Source organism: Eublepharis macularius, chromosome 2 (assembly GCF_028583425.1).
Source record: "Eublepharis macularius isolate TG4126 chromosome 2, MPM_Emac_v1.0, whole genome shotgun sequence".
Lineage (NCBI taxonomy): Eukaryota > Metazoa > Chordata > Lepidosauria > Squamata > Eublepharidae > Eublepharis > Eublepharis macularius.
In genome coordinates, this window is record NC_072791.1 from 142,273,462 (window position 1) to 142,295,073 (window position 21,612).

General features: G+C 46.6%; 1 protein-coding gene across 1 annotated transcript in view; it reads right to left on the reverse strand.

The window, feature by feature from the left end:
- LOC129325165 (SITS-binding protein-like) overlaps positions 1-21,612 on the reverse strand; it is a 60,610-nt gene that overhangs the window by 12,921 nt on the left and 26,077 nt on the right. The window contains exon 8 of the mRNA XM_054972736.1: positions 3,166-3,287. Within this exon, the coding sequence (XP_054828711.1) occupies positions 3,166-3,287 (122 nt within the window). The remainder of the gene's footprint in view (positions 1-3,165; positions 3,288-21,612) is intronic.

Below are 21,612 nucleotides of genomic sequence, written 5' to 3' on the forward strand. Positions count from 1 at the left end.
TTTCTCTCCTTACCAACCATCTTTTGCTTCCCCCCTGTCTTCAACTTTCCCCCTCCCCCCAGCAGCTTCTCCCTTATGGCCCAGTTGCATGGTGAGGAACCTGCAAGAACTTGCAGGGGATACATTTCCCCCTGCATCCCTTTCCTCACACCATTTTCTCTTTCCCTCCTCCTGGCAATCACCATAAGATCACCTTTCCCTATGCCCTTCTTTCTTTCAAACCAACCAAACAGCTTACTTTTTATCTGCTCCCCATCTACACCTATATTTTCTTATTTCATTTCATTTATATACTGCCTTTCTCCACAACTGGAACGCAAAGCAGCTTTCATCATTCTCCTTGCCTATATATTATTCTCATGACAATTTGGAGAGGCAAGTTAGGCTGAGAGTGTGTGACTGGATCAAAGTCACCCAATGATCTTCCATAGCAGGATGGTGATTCAAACTTGGTTCGCCCAGTTCCTTGGCAACTGGAGGCAGGGACTGCCTGAACTCTGTCTGAACTCCTGTTGTTGCCCTGGAAACCCCAATCTAAGCCCAATTTAGCTTGATAGGCAGGTCTTCCTTTCAAGTGTGGAGCTCCAAATTTGTTACAAGGAAGCAAAGAGCAGGGGGGAGGGGGGCTCCCAGCTCTGGTTTTGCAGACAGCGAGGGAGAGACAGTTGCTGTTAGCATTTTGAGAGAGAGACAGGGAGAGTGCATTGGAGCTCGAATTTTCTTTGTGTGTGGTGGGATAGGGACCTACCTCTTCAAGTTCCAGGGCTGCTGCCAGGCTCTGGGCCAAGCTATTATTTATTACTGGTACCTTTCCTACTGCTTGCTCAGGTAGGGGTTCTGGGAGTGGTGTGGTAGAGATCTTGATGGCTGGAGGAGAGCTTGCTGGCCCCCACGAACAACAAACATGTTCGTGAACAGGTCATGTTTGTTAATGTTTGTCGTTTGTTGTTCGTGGATGGCAACGAACAACGAACACCATGTTTGTGGGGTTTTTTTCTGTTTGTGCCCATGTCTAGTTGCAAGTAGCAAGTCCTGGATAAGTCATGCAATGCATGTGGTATCAAGTCATCCAGTGGTTGCATCAAAGGCCAAAGAGCCCTGGAAAGGGCCCTGCCCTCTCCCCCTGCCATCTACTGACAGAAACCAAGCCTGACATACTGGCTATGGTTGCCTAGTGACAGCCACTGAGGGAATCCAGTTAAAGCCTCAGGTGCTCCTTTTATCATTTTGGGGTTCTTTAAATCTCTCAATGTTTTGTTTTGTTAGATTTCATATTTTTCTGAAAACCTGGGGCATTTTTTAGGTGTGCAGGAAGATCAGTCTTCTCTGTTCACAGCTCCAGTCTCCAGATTTAAGTATTGTCAGGGCCACTTGGCCATGAAAAATAAATTATAAACTTGTTCAGTGTTAAATTATTTGAGATTCCTGCATTTGGTATTGGGAAGGGGGAAAGTAGTGGTATATTATTCTTTTTGTACGTTTATATTTTTCTAATTTTTTTAAAAAAACTGAACATTTGAGGGGATGCCAATGGAAAAAGTAATATATATATATATATATATATATATATATATATATATATATATATATATATATATATATATATATATATATATATATAAGGAACTGTGTCAAAGACTTCAAAGATATTGTCAGTTAAAGAAGACCAAAATAAAGAATAAAAGTGTCATAGAAACCCAAGAGCTAGACAAGAATACACACTGGCCAGCTTTTGCAAAAACAGATGATAAAACAGGGGATGGATAGAGAGAAAATCCTGAGTTTTATCTAAAACTAGCAATAAGACCCATTGTTTGAAAAAATACAATGGGCCCTAGCAGTGCTTCCCCCCCCCATGCCTCCCCCAGAGTATCAGTCAAGGGGGGGATTGGGGAAGAGATCAGGGGGCTCCCTCCTCCTCTGGCCCCTTGGCTGCCACTTGGATTGTGCTCTAGCAGCGGGCCAGGTCCTGCAGAGGCAGCAGGGAGCCCCATCTCCCAGCCACTGTGGGACCTTGGGAGGGCCTCACCACCACACTGAGCCTTCCTACAGTGGCAACGAGTTCCTCAGGCTCCACAGTGGTGGGCTCCTTGGTGGCAGTGGCAGACTCATCGGAAGCCCTGAGGCAGTGGGAAGGCTCAGTGCTATGGTGCTGGGTCTTCCCGTCACTGGGCCAGGGCTTCTGGGGCCTCAGAAAACCCTGAGTGGCACAGGGCCTTCCTGCAGCCACACTGGGCCTTTCTGGACCTCTGGAGGCCCTGAGGTAGCAGGGAGGGAAATGGTTTTACCCCCAATTCACTTCTTATATCTGTACACTGTGCCTGTGCAGAGATAAGAAGTGAGTCATTGGCAACATGGTTTACCTTTTATGTCTTAGGATGAGTTCCTTTCTTCCTACAAAAGACTGGCAACGATTCCTTGGTTGGGTCATCAGGTTTATTTCACTTAATTATGTTCTGTTTCTAATTGTGTTCTATTTTGTTATCTCTTTTCTTCACTGATGACACACTCCAATTGATTGTTTTAAATGATGGAATCTAATCTTTAACTTTGAGGCTGTGAATTGGATCGAAAGAGAACAAATATTTCCCAGGTGCCCTATCTTCTGCATCACTCCATATTACCCAAAGAGTTGCTCCTGGGGGTGCATCATTGTGAATGCACTTTAGAGGGGTTCTGCTTATGGAAAAACCACAGACCCTACTGCAAAAGTAAAAATGCCTTCTACTTGTACAAAGTCAAGATCTAAGCCTATTAGTACCAATAGTTGTAAGCAAAAAGATACATCTTTTATCTTCATGTGTTACTCCATTTGTTGCAGGAACTTAGTGGCAAAAACTCCTTCAGAGATCTCTTGGTGAAAGAAGGATCAATTTGTAGAAAAGATTTACTAGGCCTTCATGTTAATAGAATTTTAGGGTTGCCAGCCTCCAGGTGGGTCCTGGAGATCTCCCAGAATCACAACTGATTTCAGAACTACAGGGATCAGTTCTCCTGGAGAAAACAGCTGCTTTGGAAAGTGGATTCTATGGCATTATACACCACTGAGGTCCCTCCCCTTCCCAAACCCTGTCATCCCCAGTCTCCATCCCCAAATTTCCCAACTTAAGAGTTGGCATCGCTACAGAAAGTACATGCCAGAATAAAACATGATGGCACACTTACCCAGTTATTACAGCAGACCCATGGTGGTGTGCTGAAAGACATCACTGGAAGGAAAGTCAGAATTTGGAGCCATCTAATATATAGCTCTTCATCAGTCAGAAATTTATTTGATAGCGTCCCTCCTGTAAGCAAAGGTTGGTAGCAGGAGAGGAGTTAATGTAGGTATTCTCCTATACCGCAAATATTCGCTCCTTGTGGTCATTTCAGGTTGAGAAAACCATGTGGGGGCAAGGATTATGCCTCCTCTTTCCACATGCCATGATCCTGATCCAAACTGAGCCATGCACACCTCCCTGGCATGCCTGAGTCTGACCCACAGACAGTCCCAGGAAGTTAGGCTTTCACATAACACTCATGCACATAATGGGAGCAGCAAGCTATGACATTCCCTTCTCCTCTTCCCCTCTTCTTTGTCCTTTAACAGCAGAAGTGGCACCAGAAGGATTTTTAAAATTCAAAAGTAACTACTTTTAGAAGGGAAAGGTCAGGTGAAATTAGGGGTTGAAAATTTCAGAGGTAATGCAACATAGATAGCTCTGAGGTAAAATCAGTACACACACGGACTGTATTTCTTATACTCTTCACAGATGCTTTTGTTCCCTAAACACTCTAGTACATGTTCTTTTAGGATTCTCTTTCTCTTTTGGGTTTAAGAAGGCTAGTACTAGAGATGGGCACGATCTCCATTACGATCAAAAACCCCCCACGATAATGGCAATCTCCCAATCATGACCTGGTGGATCATGATCTTCCACGGCAAACAATCCAGCAGTCGGGAGGAGGCTGGACCCGGACAATCGTGATAGGACCGGGAGGCTAGACATTCAGGCGCCAACAATCTATTCCCCTGGCAACGGAGGCAGGGGAATGCCTGAGCTCTGTTTGAAACTTGATAATATTTCCCCTAGCGAGGAAAAGCAAACAGTTGTGAGTGAAAAGGTGGCTTCCTAAGAAAAATATAAGCAAAGTGACTGGGAGAGGAATGGGTTAAGAGAGAGAGAAAACTTTGAGTTCAGCTATCAGCAGAAGCTGTTTTGCGCTCCTCCTGAGTTCATTCAGTGCGTTGAAAGAGTTAAGAAGAGATCTCTTCTCAGTGTTAACTCTTTCAAAAACCCCTTGCTTTGAGAGCAGCTATCAAGCTGTTTTGCGCTCCTCTCCTGACTGAGTTCGTTCAGTGCATTGAAAGAGTTAACTGAAAAGAGATATCTCTCTCCTCCTGGCTTCTCCGCCCAGTGCCTACTTTTTGCAAGAAGTTGGTATGTGATTTGATGTTTCATTTGTGTTTTTCCTATTTAAAAAAACCGTAGGATCCACGAGGATCTGTGTGGATCCTGGTTTTACTTTCTTCCTGTTTAAAATATGCTTTTGGAAGACTGGCTGCTGCTTGCTTTTAAAATCGGGTAGGATGGAGGATTCTATCCCTGCTTTTTTTTAAAAAAGCTGGCTGAAACTTGTTGACGGGGTGTCTATCTCTCTCTCTCTATTTGGAGAGGCAGGGACGGGTTAAAAACTCCCCCCCCTCTGCTCTAAGTGTGTGTGTGTGTGTGTGTGTGTGTGTGTGAGAGAGAGAGAGAGAGAGAGAGAGAGAGAGAGAGAGAGAGAGAGAGAGAATGCCCCCTCCCTGAGGGGAGGCAGCTCGTCGCCGGGTAAAAAACTTTTTACCCCATCTGCTCTAAGTGTGTGTGTGGGGGGGGGCGCCCCTCTGATCCCAGATCCCAGATCAGAAACGGGACTTGATCGGAGTGAATTGGTGATCTGGGGTCGTCACCAGAGCAGATCCACGAACAGCTTGATCGGTATTTTTCTTTTGGATCGTGCCCATGTCTAGCTAGTACCCACTTTCTGGACCCCAAACCCCTTCTTTTCAAACACTAGTGCTGTCATGGGCTGGGCCCGCCCAAGCTGGGAGTCCAGGTACTAGTACGAAGCCAAGGGGTGTTCAAAAGTCACAAGCCAGGTCCAGTCCGTAGTCAGAGCACAAGGTTAATGCCAGGGTTGCCTCCAGGATCCAAAAAGCCAAGCCAAGTCCAGTCCGTAAGTCAGAGCACGAGGGTATCAAATCAAGGTGCAGGCAAGAGCAAGACACAAGGTACCAGGGAGTGGTTGCAGGTAGTTGACACGTTGCTTCCACGCCTGGCAGTTGCTCCTGACTGGCTTTTAGCCAGGCGTGATTTTCAGCCAGCTGCTGGGGCTCCATCCTGATGCTACTCATCATCACTCTCCAGCAGCTGGCGTTGGCTCAGGAGACGAGCACTGCGCCGTCTCTCCTGCAGTTCCAGTCTCTGGCGCTGCCTGCGGCGCTCTCTAGGTGTGGGTGAGCCTGGGGGGGTGGAAGCCCCTGGCTGGGCTTCCCCTGTGGTGCTGGCAGTCCCTGACTGAGCCTCCCCTGTGGAAGTTCCTGGCTGAGCTTCCCCTGTGGTATTGGGGCTAGAGGGTGCTGGTGTCTCAGCTGCTAGCTGTGAGCCTTGATCAGCCAGCAGCTGCTGCTCATGATTGCTGGCTTCTGCTGAGTCAGGGCTAGGGCTGGCTACACAGAACTCTTCTTCTCCTGAGGAGTCCTGGCTGGCTACACGAGGCTCCTCTCCTCCAGAGGAGACCTCACTCTCAGACTGGGCTATGACACCATCCCCCCTCCCAAGGCCCCCCCTCCTCTGTGGCCCGGGCGCCCCCGGTTTCTGAGGATAGGCCCGATGGAATTGTCGGACTAGACGGGGGGCATGAATGTTCACAGCCGGCTCCCATGAGCGGTCTTCCGGTCCATACCCCTTCCAGTCCACCAAGTACTGCACTTGCCCCCGCCGGCGACGGGAGTCCAGGATCTGGGCGACCTCATATTCTTCTTGCCCCTCAATGGTAATCGGAGGTGGAGGAGGTGGTGGCCCGGGATGGTGCAGGTCTGGGGGTGACGCCGGGACTAGAAGGGACCGATGAAACACGGGATGGATCGGGAGGGTCGGTGGTAGTTGCAGGCGGTAGGCTACGGGGTTCACCTGGTCGGTGATCACGAAGGGTCCAAGGAACCGAGCATCCAGCTTTTTGGAGGGCCGTTGGCTGCGGATATGGCGGGTGGATAACCAGACCTGGTCACCTACGGACAGGGGAACACCAGGTTGCCGTTTCCGATCTGCAGCTCCCTTGTAGTTTTCCTTGGCAAGCTGGAGTTGCTCCCGCAACAGCTCATGCATGGATTGAAGTTCCTGGAGGCGATCGTCCGCAGCTGGGATTCCTGACGAGGGTGTGGTGCTAGGAAAGAAGCGAGGGTGATGGCCATAGTTAGCCATAAAGGGGGTCTGTTGGGTGGAGGAGTGCACTGCATTGTTATATGCGAACTCGGCCAAAGGCAGTAGGGCTAGCCAGTCATCCTGTTGATGGTTTGTATAGCATCTCAGATACTGCTCCAGGGTTGCATTGGTGCGTTCCGTTTGCCCGTCGGACTGGGGATGGTGTGCTGAGGATAAGTGGACTTGGGTGCCAAGAAGGGAGTGCAGTGCCCGCCAAAACCTAGAGGTGAATTGAACTCCCCGATCGGAAATTACATGGTCCGGTCGCCCGTGAAGTCGAAAGACATGCTGAAGGTACAGGTGTGCAGTGTCCTGAGCGGTGGGGGGTCCAGAACAGGGAATGAAATGGGCCATTTTTGTGAATAAGTCCACCACCACCAGGATGCAGGTATGGCCTTCGGAGCAGGGCAGATCTGTAATGAAGTCCATGGAAATAGTCCTCCATGGCCCGGTGGGTGTGGGTAGCGGATGCAGAAGGCCGGAGGGTTTGCCAGGGGAATCCTTGGCCCGCCTACACGTCTCACAGGCTGCCACGTACCGGGCCACATCTGATTGCACCCGGGGCCACCAGAAGTCACGGGTCAAGAGATGGGTTGTCTTGTGGCGACCGAAGTGCCCAGCGGGTCTGGAATCATGGACCAGTTGCAGGACTTTCGTTCGCAGCGGGCCAGGTGGTACATAAATTCGGCCTCGATGGGTCAGTAGCCCCTCTTCCTCTGCGAAGCCATCCGCCTGGAGCTGGTGCGGCTCCCGGACCTTCTGGAGGTATTTCTGGGCAACTGGGTCCAGTACCTGTTGAGCCAGTATCTCCTCAACCAGCCCCTGGGAGGGTTGCGCGGCAGCGAAAGTTTCGGGAGCCAGGATAGTAGTTAGAGGCTCTTCCCAGCCTGGGGATGAGTTGTACTCTGGTTTCCGGGACAGAGCATCGGCTTTCTTATTCTGGGAACTGGGGACATACGTGATCCTGAAGTCAAAGCGGGAGAAGAACAATGACCAGCGGATCTGCCTCTGGTTGAGGCGGCGGGCGGTTTGGAGATGTTCAAGGTTCCGGTGATCAGTGAGCACTCGGACAGGGTGTTGAGCCCCCTCCAGATGGTGCCGCCAAACCTCGAAGGCTGCCTTTATTGCCAGCAGCTCCCGCTCCCAGATGGTATAGTTCCTTTCTGCAGGGGTAAGCTGGCGAGAGTAGTAGGCACAGGGTTGGGGGACGCTGGAGGAGGTTGCGCGTTGTGAGAGCACCGCTCCGATGGCAGTGCTGGAGGCGTCCGCCTCAACTACGAAGGGTAGCTGGGGATCTGGGTATCGGAGTACCGGTTGTGTGATGAAGCGTGCCTTCAAGGTCTGGAATGCCTCATTGGCTTCCGGTGTCCAATGGAAGGGTTCTCGAGGCCGGAGAAGCCGGGTAAGGGGAACAGCTATGGATGCAAACTGGGGGATGAACTGCCGATAGTAGTTGGCAAACCCCAGAAATCGTTGCACATCCTTCCGTGAGCGGGGGGGGTTGCCAGGTCTGTACCGCTTCGACCTTAGCTGGGTCCATTTGGATACCCCGGGGCGAGATCACATGGCCGAGGAATTCTACGGCAGGCAGGTGGAATGCACATTTTTCCAGCTTGGCAAACAGGCCGTGCTGCCGGAGTCTTTGCAGCACCATGCGCACGTGCTGGGGGTGTCGAGCCGGGTTCCGGGAATAAATTAATATATCATCCAAGTAAATGATGACGAACTGATCCAGCAGGTCACGAAAGATATCATTCATAAACCTCTGAAACACCGAGGGCGCGTTAGTCAGGCCAAAGGGCATTACCATGTACTCGTATTGTCCATACCTGGTACTAAAGGCAGTTTTCCACTCATCGCCTTCCCGGATGCGCACCAGGTTGTAGGCTCCCCGAAGATCCAGCTTGGTGTAGATCTGGGCTCCCTTAACTTGCTCCAGGAGGTCGGAGATCAGTGGCAGTGGATACCGGTCTCGGACAGAGATTTTGTTCAGGGCCCGGTAGTCATTGCAGAGCCGGAGTTCTCCACTTTTCTTTTTAACAAAGAGGACTGGGGCAGAGGTGGGCGAGGTGGAGGGGCGGATGAATCCTCGACGCAGATTGGTTGTGAGGAAGTCCCGGAGTGCGGCCAGCTCAGGCTCTGATAACGAGTACAGGCGTCCCACTGGCAGGGGGGCGCCGGGGATTAAGTCAATAGCACAGTCATACGGCCGATGCGGGGGGAGTTGGTCTGCCCCTTTTTCCTCAAACACATCTGCAAAATCTGCATATATCTCCGGTAGTGCAAAGGCCCCTTGTGCAGCGGCTGCAATTGGACCCGTGCGTTTATTTTCATGTGGGCAGGGTGTCCGGAAGCGAAGGTCCTGCTGGCCCCACCGAATAACCGGATCATGGCAACAGAGCCAGGAGAGCCCCAGGACCAGCGGAAAGTGGGGGATGCCCACAACATCGAAGCAGAGCTGCTCACGGTGATGCTGGATCTGCAAGAGAAGGTCCTGGGTTTCCTTGACCACTGGCCCAGAACGCAGAGGCCGCCCATCAATGGCCTCCACTACGGTGGGGATCTTCTTTGCCCGCAAGGGAATCCTGTGCTGTGCGGCAAACTTGATATCCATGAAGTAGCGGGATGCCCCTGAATCTACCATGGCATACACAAATAGGCATCGGCCGTCGGGCAGGCACAGCTTTACAGGCACCAGGAATGGTTCGGGATGGTCACAGGAGGCATTGGCTGTTCCAACAAGTTGTTTAGCAGGAGTCCGCTCCAGAGCTAAAGCTGGGGCCCTCCTTTTTGCAGGGCAGTCATTGGCGTAGTGGCCCACCCCACCACAGTACCAGCAGAGGTTGTGGGTGTGACGCCGCTCCTTCTCCTCAGGAGGCAAATGGGTACAAGGCATGCTCGAGGGTGCTAGTTCTGCTGCCTTGGCAGGTGAGGCCTGGGGCGGAGGACAGCTTAGCACACGGGCTTGTCTCCGGTTCTCTAGCCGCCCATCGATTCGCAAGCATAGGAGAATGAGCGCTTGTAGTTCTCTCGGTCGTTCGGATCGGGCCACTTCATCCAATACCTCCTCAGATAGGCCCTCCAGGTACTGGTCGGCGAGGGCAGCTTCGTTCCAGCCCAGGTCCTGGGCCAGTAACTGGAATTCAGTGGTGTATTGGGCCACAGTCCCATTCCCCTGGGTGAGGGCACGTATTCTTTGGTTTGCTTTGATGGCCTTCAGGGGGTTCGCAAAGGCGGCAGAAATGTGGGCCACAAAGTTTGGGAAATCCCCTAGCAGTGGGGATTTGGCCAGTAACAAGGGTGTGGCCCATCTTGCCGCCTGCCCCTTTAACAGGCTGAGGATAAAGCCGACCTTGCTTTTATCTGTGGGAAAGTCTCTGGCCCGGAGTTCAATATATAGCTGGCAGCGGGCAAGAAATGCTGGGAATTCCTCCACATCGCCCTCAAAACTGTCAGGAAGCTTCACTGGGCATTTAGCAGGCGGCAGTGCAGCAGGGGCAGCAAGTAGGGTGGCAATCTGCTGCTGCAAAGTCACCAGTGCTTGAGTCAATTGCAGTACCTGATCCTGCAGCAGAGCCAGGCTCCCCAGGGTGGGCATCGCCGTGTCCATGCTGGGAAGTTTTGTGGTGGAAGCAATCTGTCATGGGCTGGGCCCGCCCAAGCTGGGAGTCCAGGTACTAGTACGAAGCCAAGGGGTGTTCAAAAGTCACAAGCCAGGTCCAGTCCGTAGTCAGAGCACAAGGTTAATGCCAGGGTTGCCTCCAGGATCCAAAAAGCCAAGCCAAGTCCAGTCCGTAAGTCAGAGCACGAGGGTATCAAATCAAGGTCAGGCAAGAGCAAGACACAAGGTACCAGGGAGTGGTTGCAGGTAGTTGACACGTTGCTTCCACGCCTGGCAGTTGCTCCTGACTGGCTTTTAGCCAGGTGTGATTTTCAGCCAGCTGCTGGGGCTCCATCCTGATGCTACTCATCATCACTCTCCAGCAGCTGGCGTTGGCTCAGGAGACGAGCACTGCGCCGTCTCTCCTGCAGTTCCAGTCTCTGGCGCTGCCTGCGGCGCTCTCTAGGTGTGGGTGAGCCTGGGGGGGTGGAAGCCCCTGGCTGGGCTTCCCCTGTGGTGCTGGCAGTCCCTGACTGAGCCTCCCCTGTGGAAGTTCCTGGCTGAGCTTCCCCTGTGGTATTGGGGCTAGAGGGTGCTGGTGTCTCAGCTGCTAGCTGTGAGCCTTGATCAGCCAGCAGCTGCTGCTCATGATTGCTGGCTTCTGCTGAGTCAGGGCTAGGGCTGGCTACACAGAACTCTTCTTCTCCTGAGGAGTCCTGGCTGGCTACACGAGGCTCCTCTCCTCCAGAGGAGACCTCACTCTCAGACTGGGCTATGACAAGTGCTTTTCTTCAATTTTTTTAAAAAAACTGAATCTTAAGGTCTCCAAAGGATACCACACCCAACCAGGCATCTCTCCAGAGCTACCTCCCTGTTTAACTGGGTAGGGGAAGTATCTTCTCCTTAGAAGTTCTATCCCCTTTCTTTGGTCCGAATGGGAGTCTGCACCTACTTCCCAAACTTCCTTGCCAACTTTCCCCCAGTCCTATCCATGTTAAACTACTTTCAGTAGTTTTCAGAAACTTTCAGAAACTGTTCACACTCAATTTTTTTTGTTCTATCCCCTTTCTTTGGTCCGAATGGGAGTCTGCACCTACTTCCCAAACTTCCTTGCCAACTTTCCCCCAGTCCTATCCATGTTAAACTACTTTCAGTAGTTTTCAGAAACTTTCAGAAACTGTTCACACTCAATTTTTTTTGTTTAGCTTTGTGGATGTTTTTCTTTATTGTTCTGGAAACAATGCCTTTCGCGAGGGGGAGAAATGTTTTCTATCTATGCCACTGGGTTACTGGTTTATTGTATGATTCCAGAGGTTTTATGTCTACTACTGTTTTAATTAGCATTTTAATTGTTGCAATTCTGTTCTTATTTTAAGTTGCTTTCTGGATAAAAGTATATCATTATTTTAATTTAAGCAAACAAGTACACAATTGTACACAAAGTTCCAATTATGCATGATTTATTCTGAATGCAGTATAAATTAAAAGAAATATAAGTTAGTAATTATGCAAGCAAAAAGAGAATTTGAGAAGCAGGTTGCTAAATGCAAATAGACAAGAAATAAGCAAGAAGCCGGTGATGCTCCAACAAGATCAGTCAGCCTCGGAAGATCTCTTCCAGAGGCAAGCTGAACCCCTCCCGTCTGGGAGATTAACATCTCTAAAACGTGTCTGGAGGATGCTTTGAAGCTGGGGAATCTTTTCTTTGAGGACTCATCCAGCAGTTGCAGCTGAGGAAAGAGTTTTCGAAGAGTTTTTTCCTTGTGACCAGACAGGAAGAGGGAAAGTCGTAATGGCTACAAAGTTGGAGACTGCCGGACTTTAACAGAAGCAATTTAATCTTTATTCTGCTTGAGACTGAACCTACCTTCAAACTGTAAGTTAATTGCCAAGTGTAGTCAAAGTATTCAGAAGATAAACAATTAAAGACTGTAAATCACTCTTTTTTAAAAAAAAATTTCATTGGGTGAGTATAATATAAATGTTTACATTTCCCAAATCTGCCCATTCTTAATCTATTCCCCCACCCTTTCCCTCCCCACTTTCTACTATAGACTTCCAACAGCTTTCCAACCCAATATCTAACTACTCTGCTTAATATTATTTGGCTATTTAGCAAATAAATTGTTCTCTTAACTCAGTTACTATTTCACATCATTGTCCATATTTCCCCCTTGTAATGATCACTAACTCCTCCCTTAATCAAAAACTAAAAATTATCTAATGCCCACATCTCCCCTTTTACGTCCCACTTTTTTCTATATACTGTTTCAATTTCCCCCAGTCTTTAAAAAATTCTTCTGGATTTTGTTCTCTTAGCTTCCTTGTTAATTTGTCCATTTCAGCCATATGTAGTAATTTTTGTATCCAATTCTCTACAGATGGCACTTCTTGTGTCTTCCACACTTGAGCATACAATATTCTTGCTGCCGTTGTCATGTAAAATACTAATGTTCTGTCTTGTGGAATAATTCCGTCTAAGTTCAAGTCCAGCAAAAGCAGTTCTGGATTTTTATTTATTTGGATTTGTAGAATTTGAGACATAGCTTCTATAATATTCTTCCAGAACTGCCTTGCAACATCACAAGTCCACCACATATGATAAAATGAACCTTCATGTTTCTTATATTTCCAACATTTATCAGACATTTGATTATTTCCGTATGCTATTTTCTTTGGTGTTAAGTACCATCTGTACATCATCTTATACACATTTTCTTTAATATTGGTGCATGTTGATATCTTTAAGGTATTCTTCCACAAGTGTTCCCACGCCTCCATTGTTATGTCTCCGTTACAATTTATGGCCCATTTCACCATTTGCACTTTAACTGTTTCATCTTCTGTGTACCATCTTAACAGGACCTTATAAACTTTAGATATCTTCCCCCCCCCCATCTTGCAGTATTCTTTTTTCCAAATCAGAGTTTTTCAGTTTAAATCCAAATTTCAAACGATCTGAATTGTATAAGTCTTTGATCTGTCTATATTGAAACCAACCATATTCAACTGGCAGCTCATCACATGTTTTCAACTTAGCCATATTTTGCTCCTTTTTCAAAATTTCTTCATAGGTCAAACATTGTTCTCCGTTGTAAATTATATTTGGTTCAACAACTTCTAGAAAATCTGTATAAGATGTTTTATAGATGGTATTTGACACCAGTTAGGCTAGCTAAAATGTATAAAAATATGTCAAACAAGTGTTGGAAATGTGTGAAACACACAGGAACATTTTATCATATGTGGTGGACATGTAAAGAAGTCCACAGATTCTGGATAATGGTGCATAACCTGTTACAACAAATTTTACAATGTACAATCCCTTTTAAACCTGAGATATTTTTGTTAAATTGCGTACCAGAAGAAATTGGAAACGATCAGAAATATTTTATAATCCATGGAGTAACAGCAGCAAGAACTCTATTGGCATCCTTCTGGAAAAGAGCAATAATACCCCGAGAAGAAGAATTGATAGTGAAGATAATGGAAAATGCAGAAATGGACAAACTAACTTCATTAATGAAAGGACAAATAGAAGAAGATATCGCAGCCCCATGGACACCATTTTATGAATGGATAAAAATAAGTATACTGACTTGAATGTAGTAACTATATGAAGACACTAATGAATTATCAATAATCACAGTTAAATGTTTGATGAAATGTTATGTTGAAAGGACATAGATAAGTAGAATTCTAACTCGAGCAGACTCTGATATATATTTGATATTCCCTCCCTACTTTTCCCCTTGTCTTCCCCTATTCCTATATGAGAAAACTAATAAAAAGCTATTTTTAAAAAGTCAAGAAATAAGCATTTCTGTAAATATATCCAGAGCAGGAAACCAGCCAGAGAGATACTTGGGCTTTTGGATGACCAAGGATTAAAAGGACTGCTAAAGGAAGATGGGGAGGTGGCAGAGAAGCTCAATTAATTCTTTGCATTTTTGTGCATTCTGGAATGCATGGGGCCAGAGCAACTATTTCAAGAACAGAATCTGTAGAACTGAGTCAAATTGAGGTGATAAGAGCTGACATTTTAGACCTACTAGGGAAATTAAAACAGGTGAGCCTCCAGGTCTTGATGGCATATACCTGAGGGTCCTTAGGGAATTCAAATAAGTTGTTGATCTACTAATCAGTGTATATAGCTGGTCACTAAAATCAGCCACTATACCAGAGGACTGAAGAGCAGCAATTTTTTTTAAAGGGATCCAGAGGGGAACTAGGAAATAATAGGCCAGTTAGCCTACTGTCTGTCTCAGACAAATTAGTAGAAACTATAATAAAAAACAGAATTATGCACATGGGAGGGGAAAATCTCCTGAGGGAAAATCAGCATGGCTTCTGCAAAAGGCAGTCCTGCTGGAGTTCTTCAGAAAAGTGAACAAACTTGTAGATCAAGCAGTAATGCTTGCTGCTTATCCAATCTCTCTAGTATCCCCCTACTGATAATTCCCCCACTTCCACCACCATCCCCGCTACACTAATACTATGCAATACCAGATCTGTTAGGAACAAGGTTGCACGCATTGCTGGGAAGTTGCAGGATGAGAAAATTGATGTGGCTTGCCTAACAGAGACTTGCCTGCAGGAAAATGACAAAGTGTGTTTTCCCAACTAACTTCCCTTGGCTATGCAGTCCTACACCAAACTTGGTATAGCAGCCGGGGCGGAGGAGTTGCTATTATTCTTCGCAAGTCCTTCAGCTTCTGCAAATCTCCAGTACAAGTTATGGCTGGTATTGACTGCATGTTCCTGTCTCTGGGAATTAAAGATATACTGGGTATCCAGCTTGTCTACAGACCACTCAGCTCCCCCATAAGCACCCTTTCTGAGATGGCAGAACTGCTAGCAGACATGGTGTTGGTGACACCTTGACTTATTGTTCTGGGAGACTTCAACATGCATGCTGAGTGTTCCAAGTCAGGCCCGGCTCAGGAATTTATAGCTTCCCTGGCAACCCTGGGCCCCTCTCAAATAGTGTCAGGCCCTACACATGAAAGAGGCCCCACACTAGACTTAATATTTTGCACTGAGCCTTTAAGAGACAACCTTGTTTCAGCATAGGAGGTTCAGCCTGAACCATGGTCAGATCATCATCTGCTGAAGACAAAAGTGAATATGGCCCCAACGCTCCACACAATAGGGGGTCCAATTAAAATGATTTGCCCACAAAGGCTCACAGACCCTTCCAGATTCCAAAATGCCTTGGAGGATTTTAGAATTCCAGACACATGCTCCACAGAAGCTGCTGTAGGAGCATGGAAGCTCCTTGAAGCTATTGACACCATTGCTCCTTGTTGACTCCTCCGGCTCTTGGGATGGAAGCTGGCACCATGGTTTACCATGGAGCTGGCTGATCTGAAGAGGGCTGGAAGACATCTAGAAAGACGCTGACATAAAACATGCACAGAAACTGATAGGACTTGCTACAGAACACACTGGAGGATCAATGAAGCAGAAATGAAAGCGGGAAAGAAATGTTAATTCTCGGCAACCATTGCATCAGCTAGTTCATGACCGTCCCAATTGTTCAGGGTATCCAGACACCTTCTAACCCCTAAATCTGACCCTTTACAGTAGAGATGGGCATGAACCAAAATACGAACCAATGTTCATGACGAACTGGGCTGGTTCATGGTTCGTGAATCAGCGGTTCATCAGAGCCCATTTATGACGAACTGCCACAAACTTTAGGCTGGTTCGTTTGGTTCATTTTTTGGTTTGTCATTGCAGACAGCCTGGCGCCGATCAATCAGTTTCCTAGGCAACAGGATGGACTTCCTGCAGACCTTCTGCTGACCTGGAAGTGGCCTTCTGCTGGCATGGAAGTGACCTTCTGCTGACCTGGAAGTGACAATTTGCTGACCTAGATGTGACTTTTCACGAACCAAACAAACCAATTTGTGAACTGGGACAGGTTCGTGAAAGTTCATGGTTCATGGTTCATGAAATGCAACGAACCATGGTTCATGGTTCATTTTTTTCCCGGTTCATGCCCATCTCTACTGGGCAAAGTGATTGAGAGAGCAGTAGCTGACCAACTCCAGATCTTGGAAAACTCTAGCGCTCTAGACCCTTTCCAATCTGGATTCAGATCAGGGTATGGGACAGAGAGATCACTAGTAGAGTTAGTGGATGATCTCCATCTGAATATAGACAAAGGCCATGCCTCCTTATTGCTCCTCCTGGATCTGTCTGAAGCCTTTGACACAGTAGATCATGCCATCCTGTTAAGCTGCTTAGAAACAGAAGTAGGCATCAAAGGATGTGCCTTGGGGTGGTTTAAATCATTTCTTATGGAACAGACTCAAAGGGTTGCCATCGGAGATCAGTAATCTCCAGAATGGGAACTATTCTGTGGGATTCTGCAGGGCGCAATCTTATCTCCCATGTTATTTAACCCCTACATAAAACCTTTAGGAGAACTCATTTGCAGCTATGTAGTTGAATGTCATTAATATGCAGATGATACCCAACTCTGTATCTCGCTATTCAGGTCCCCACAGGATGCAGTAGAAATCTTAGATCACTGCCTGACAGCCATAGTGAAATGGCTGAAAAATAACAAATTAAAGTTGGACCAAGACAAGACTGAAGTGATGCTTGTTGGGAAGTTAGAGATCTTGAAAAACATTGTACTCTCCACTTTCGATGGAGTTCATTTGACCCTTGCAGACAGCCTAGGGGTTATACTGGATCCAGCGCTACTACTAGAACAAGGGTGGCCAAATGGCAGCTCGCGAGTCACATGCGGCTCTTCAAGCTTTTTTTGGTGGCTCCTGGAGGCTTGCAAGCTCGCCCCTCCCCTAAGGTACTTTAAGGGGCAGAGCTGGTTCCTGGGACTTGGTGTGCAGGCGAGGAGGCCAGCCACTCTCCCGATCTATGCACCCACTGCGCTCCCTCAAGGACCAAGGAGAGCCCACCCTCCCCTGCCATGCCAGGCACTCCTCTGTAGGCACCGCACTTGGCCAGCCTCGTGCTCACAGCAAGCACCTAGGAAAGGCACTTGGGGGGAAGGGGAAAGGGAAGAGCGAAGAAGCGGCAAGGAAGCGCCAAGGCAGAAGTGGCCCAGGACTTCCTGCTTGCCTGCTTACTCATGAATAGGCGAGTGTGCAGCTGGTGAGAGCCGCTCATGGCATGAAGCACAGCCTGCACTGGGGTGCTTTCGCGTGGGTGGAAGCCCCATTCGATGTGTGGAGGACTGGCTCACCCTTAAGTGTGTGCAGGACAGCTGGGGTGGAGGGGCAGGGAGTGAATTTGCTTCAGAGGACATTTGCTTGCTTTAAGATTGTGCAGCTCAGCTTTTGTGATCCTTCCTTCCTTTTCTTTTTTGTCTTTTCCTTCCTTTCTGTCTTTCCACTTCTTTCCCTCCCTCCCTTTCCTTTTCCCCTTATTTCTTTCCATGTTTTTTCTATTTTCAATAAAAACATTGAGGTTGCCAAGTCCAACTCAAAAAATACCTGGGGTCTTTGGGGGTGGAGCCAGAATACTTTGGGGGTGGTGCCTTGCAAGGATGTGACATCATGGTCAAAGGTCAGGTGATAGCCCTTCCCAAGCTCCACCCCTTCCGATGATGTCACTTGCAGCATACTGTGTCAAAACCCCACCCCTTCCTGTGATGTCACTTTCAGGGCACTCCCCCAAACCTGCCTCTTTTTCTGAAGTCACTTCAGTGCATCATGTCTTGTGGCTCTCAGCCATCTGAGGTTCATTCTATATGGCTCTTACATTCAGAAATTGTAACCACCCCTGTACTAGAAAAACAAGTTAAGGCAGCTGCAAAAAATACTTACTGCAATCTCACTCTAGCCTGGAAAATGGCTACCTCGATCTATGCTATGGTAACATCAAAACTTGACTATTGAATGCATTATACATTGGTCTCCCATCTAAGTTAACTGGGAGGCTCCAATTAGTGCAAAATGCTGCAGCTCAACTATTATCAGAAGCAAGCAGGAGCTTGAACATCACTCCCATCGTACAGTCACTCCATTGGTTACCTATCAGTTATCATGCTCAGTTCAAGGTATTGGTTATTACAAAGCTCTTCACAGCCTTGGTCCAGCATACCTACAGGACTGCCTCCCTCCCTATGTCCCTCCACGGCAGCTTCGCTCATCTGAACAGGGTCTCTTGCAGGTGCCAGCCTGTACATGTGCAAAATCAACAGCAGCCCGTACACAGGCTTTCTCTGTGGTGGATTTTACCCTATGGAATGGCCTGCCCGAGGAGGTTAGGAGAGCCCCCACACTCCTGGCTTTCCACAAACAATGCAAAACTGAATTATTCAAAAAGGGCCTTTTCTCAGCTAAGAGGGCTGTATTGTAGGGATGAGGTCTCAGATATTTCACTAATGAGTTAGAAGCCATAGATTTCACCATTATGTTGCCTTACATATTATCTGTTGCTTTAAATATGTACTCCTATATCCTGCCTGTGCTTCATGGTGTTTAATGTAAGTCCTAGAATTATGTCCTGTTTCAGCAATTCTTCAACCTCATATTGGATCCTTGCTAATACTATGTCTTTGTAAACTTGTATTCTGTTTTTAATTCTACATACATACATACATAAACTTGTATTCATTTACCCTATGACATTGTTTATGGAAATACTCTTGACACTGTATTCATTTACCCCAGGACATTGTTTATGGAAATGTTCTTGACACCGTATGGAAATGCCTGCCCTTGTCCTTGCCACTAATTGTACTAATCTCACACTATGTAATCCGCCTTGAGTCTCAGTGAGAAAGGCGGAATATAAATAAATAAAATAAAATAGATAAGGGTGATCTGGTAGATATTATACTTCAAAATGGCTTTTAACAAGGTACCTCACTAAAGATTCCTGAGTCATTGGATAAGAGTCCTGGAATAAGAGGACAGGTCAAATTATGGATTGAAAATTGGTTAAACAATAGGAAGCAAAGAGTTGGAATAAATGGACATTTCTCTCAATGAACGGAAGTAGCACTTGGATTGATGCTATTTGTTTGTTCATAAAGGATCTGGTACTGGGGGTGAACAGTATAGTGGTCAGTTTTGCAGATGATACAAAGTAATTCATGATGGTGAAAACCAATGATGACCAAGACTGATCTACCAGTAAGATCTTCACAAATTGGGTGAGTGGGCAACAATGTGGCAAAAGAAGTTCAGTGAAGATAAGTGTAAAGTGATGTACCTTGGAAGAAAAAAGAGCCCAGCTTCAAGTAAAACCTAATGGGATCTGAACTTGCTGAGACTGAGGGAGAAAGAGACCTTGGGGTTGTAGTGGATATCTCAGTGAATATGTCAGCTCAGTGTGCCATAGCAGTGAAAAAGGCAAACTCTATACTGGGAATTAAGAAAGGGTTTGAAAATAAAAGCCAATATTATAATGTCCCATATAAATCTATGGTGCAGGCTCATTTGGAACACTGTGCGCAGTTCTGGTTACCATATCTCAAAAAGGACATTGCAGAGCTGGCAAAGTACAGAAGAGGGTAACCCAGATGATTAAGGGGTTGGAGCACGTTTTCAAAGAGGAAAGGCGGAACAGTCTGGGACTCTTCACTTTAGAAAAGAGACTTCTAAGGGGGATTATGATAGAGGTTTATAAAATTATGCATGGAGTAGAAACAGTGGACACAGAGATTTTTTTTCTCCCTCTCACAAATGGGAGCATCCAATGAAGCTGATGGGCAGCAGATTCAGGACAAACAAAAGGAAACACTTCTTTACTCAACGAGTGATTAAAATATGGAATTCATTGCCAGAAGATGTAGAGATGGCCACAAACATAAACATCTTTATAAAAGGGGGATTAGAGAGATTCATAGGACAATCAGTGTCTATGGCCATGGTGACTAAACAGAACCTTCACATTCAGAGGCAGAAAAAATCTGAATAACAGTGCCAAGAGGTAACATCAGCGGAAGGCCTTGGCCTCAATGACCTGTTGTTGGCCCTCCAAAGTAACTGGCTGGCCACTGTGTGAGACAGAATGCAGGATTAGATGAATCACTGGTCTGACCCAGCAAGGTTTTTCTTATGTTCTTAGTCATGGTTTCAGGTTGTGACAGAAGTGAAGAATTTAAACCCTCTGCATGTTGTTTATTGCATAAGTCTCAAAATAAAACACATTTAAGAGTGTTTCACTTTTCTGGTACAGCAATATAACAATCTTCCCAAAAAATCAAGATATCCCACACTATCCAGGGAGATTTGGCTGCATCTAGAAGCAACTATGGGGCTTTCCACATGGGTTTTTTCCATCAGTTTCTGCCCCATACTGCTTCAGTTTATTTCCTAAGTTCCATATGCATTTTTGCCTTTAGTTTTTACTTTGAGTTTTTTTGTTTTCCCCCATGTTTTTTCCAGTTCTTTTGAGGCCACTTTTACCCCAACCTTTTTCTGGAAGCCAATTTTGAGTGGATTTTTTCCACATGGGTAATGCTTCTTCTGGTTTTGTTTGTCCCAACCATTCTCACCCACCTCCAATGATGATGTTCATCATTGTCGAACCACTCCTCCACCTTCCTATCCCTCTTCCTGGTTTTGTTTTGATCTTTTTAAACTGACAATTCCCTATCAATAATTTGACCTGCCCCTGTAATAATAGGTGCAGCAGATTCTCTGATTTCCCAGCTTTCGTTAAAAAAAAAAAGTAAGTCTCTGGTGAAGATATACTTTTTTCCTTATATCTCTTCAAAGGAAGGGGTTAGAGACTTACTGTTTAAAACTGAAAGCTGGGAATTCAGAGAACCTTCTGCAACTTTAAGTACAATATCAGCTTAATCTATCAATGTGAAATTGATGATTTAAAAAAGCTCTGGTGGCCCGGGAGAGAGGGGTAGCCACTTCTGGTGCTAGATACTTTGTAAACCGCTCTGAGTGGGCATTAAGTTGTCCTGAAGGGCGGTATATAAATTGAATGTTATTATTATTGTTATTATTAGAAAAAGCACCATGGTTTGAAAAGCACATAGATGCTGCTGCTTTCGGCTCCTTCCCAAGAGAGGTTGGTTTGCCCTGCCAGTGCCAGCCTCCACCTGCAGGTGCTGAGTCAGCCCTTGCAGGGCTTTCTGGTTTAGACTTAAGTATGGAAGGTGAAGCTGCTCCCCTTTTAGGCTTCACCATGCAAAGTATTCCCCATGTGTTCATTTTGAATCTTTTAAAACAGTTCAGCCCTTATATTGATCTATAGAACTATCGATATAAGCATGCATAAAAAATAAAAGGGGTGCTGTGACATTACCAATGAAGCCACCAATGACAATAGCACTCTCACTTGAAAATCCCATTTATTTAAGGTACATGGAGAACAACTGACTCCACAAAAGAACAGTACCCAGATAGACTTCAATATTTGGGTATTGACTGCTAAGAAAATCAGGAATAAATTGAGAGTATGGTAATGACTAGAGATGGGCACGAACAGAAAAAAACCCTGAACATGATGTTCGTTGTTCATTGCCATCCATGAACAGGGACTCATGAACAATCATGAACATGGCCCTGTTCACGAACATGTTTGTGGTTGGCTGTTCGTGGGGGCCAGCAGGCTCTCCTC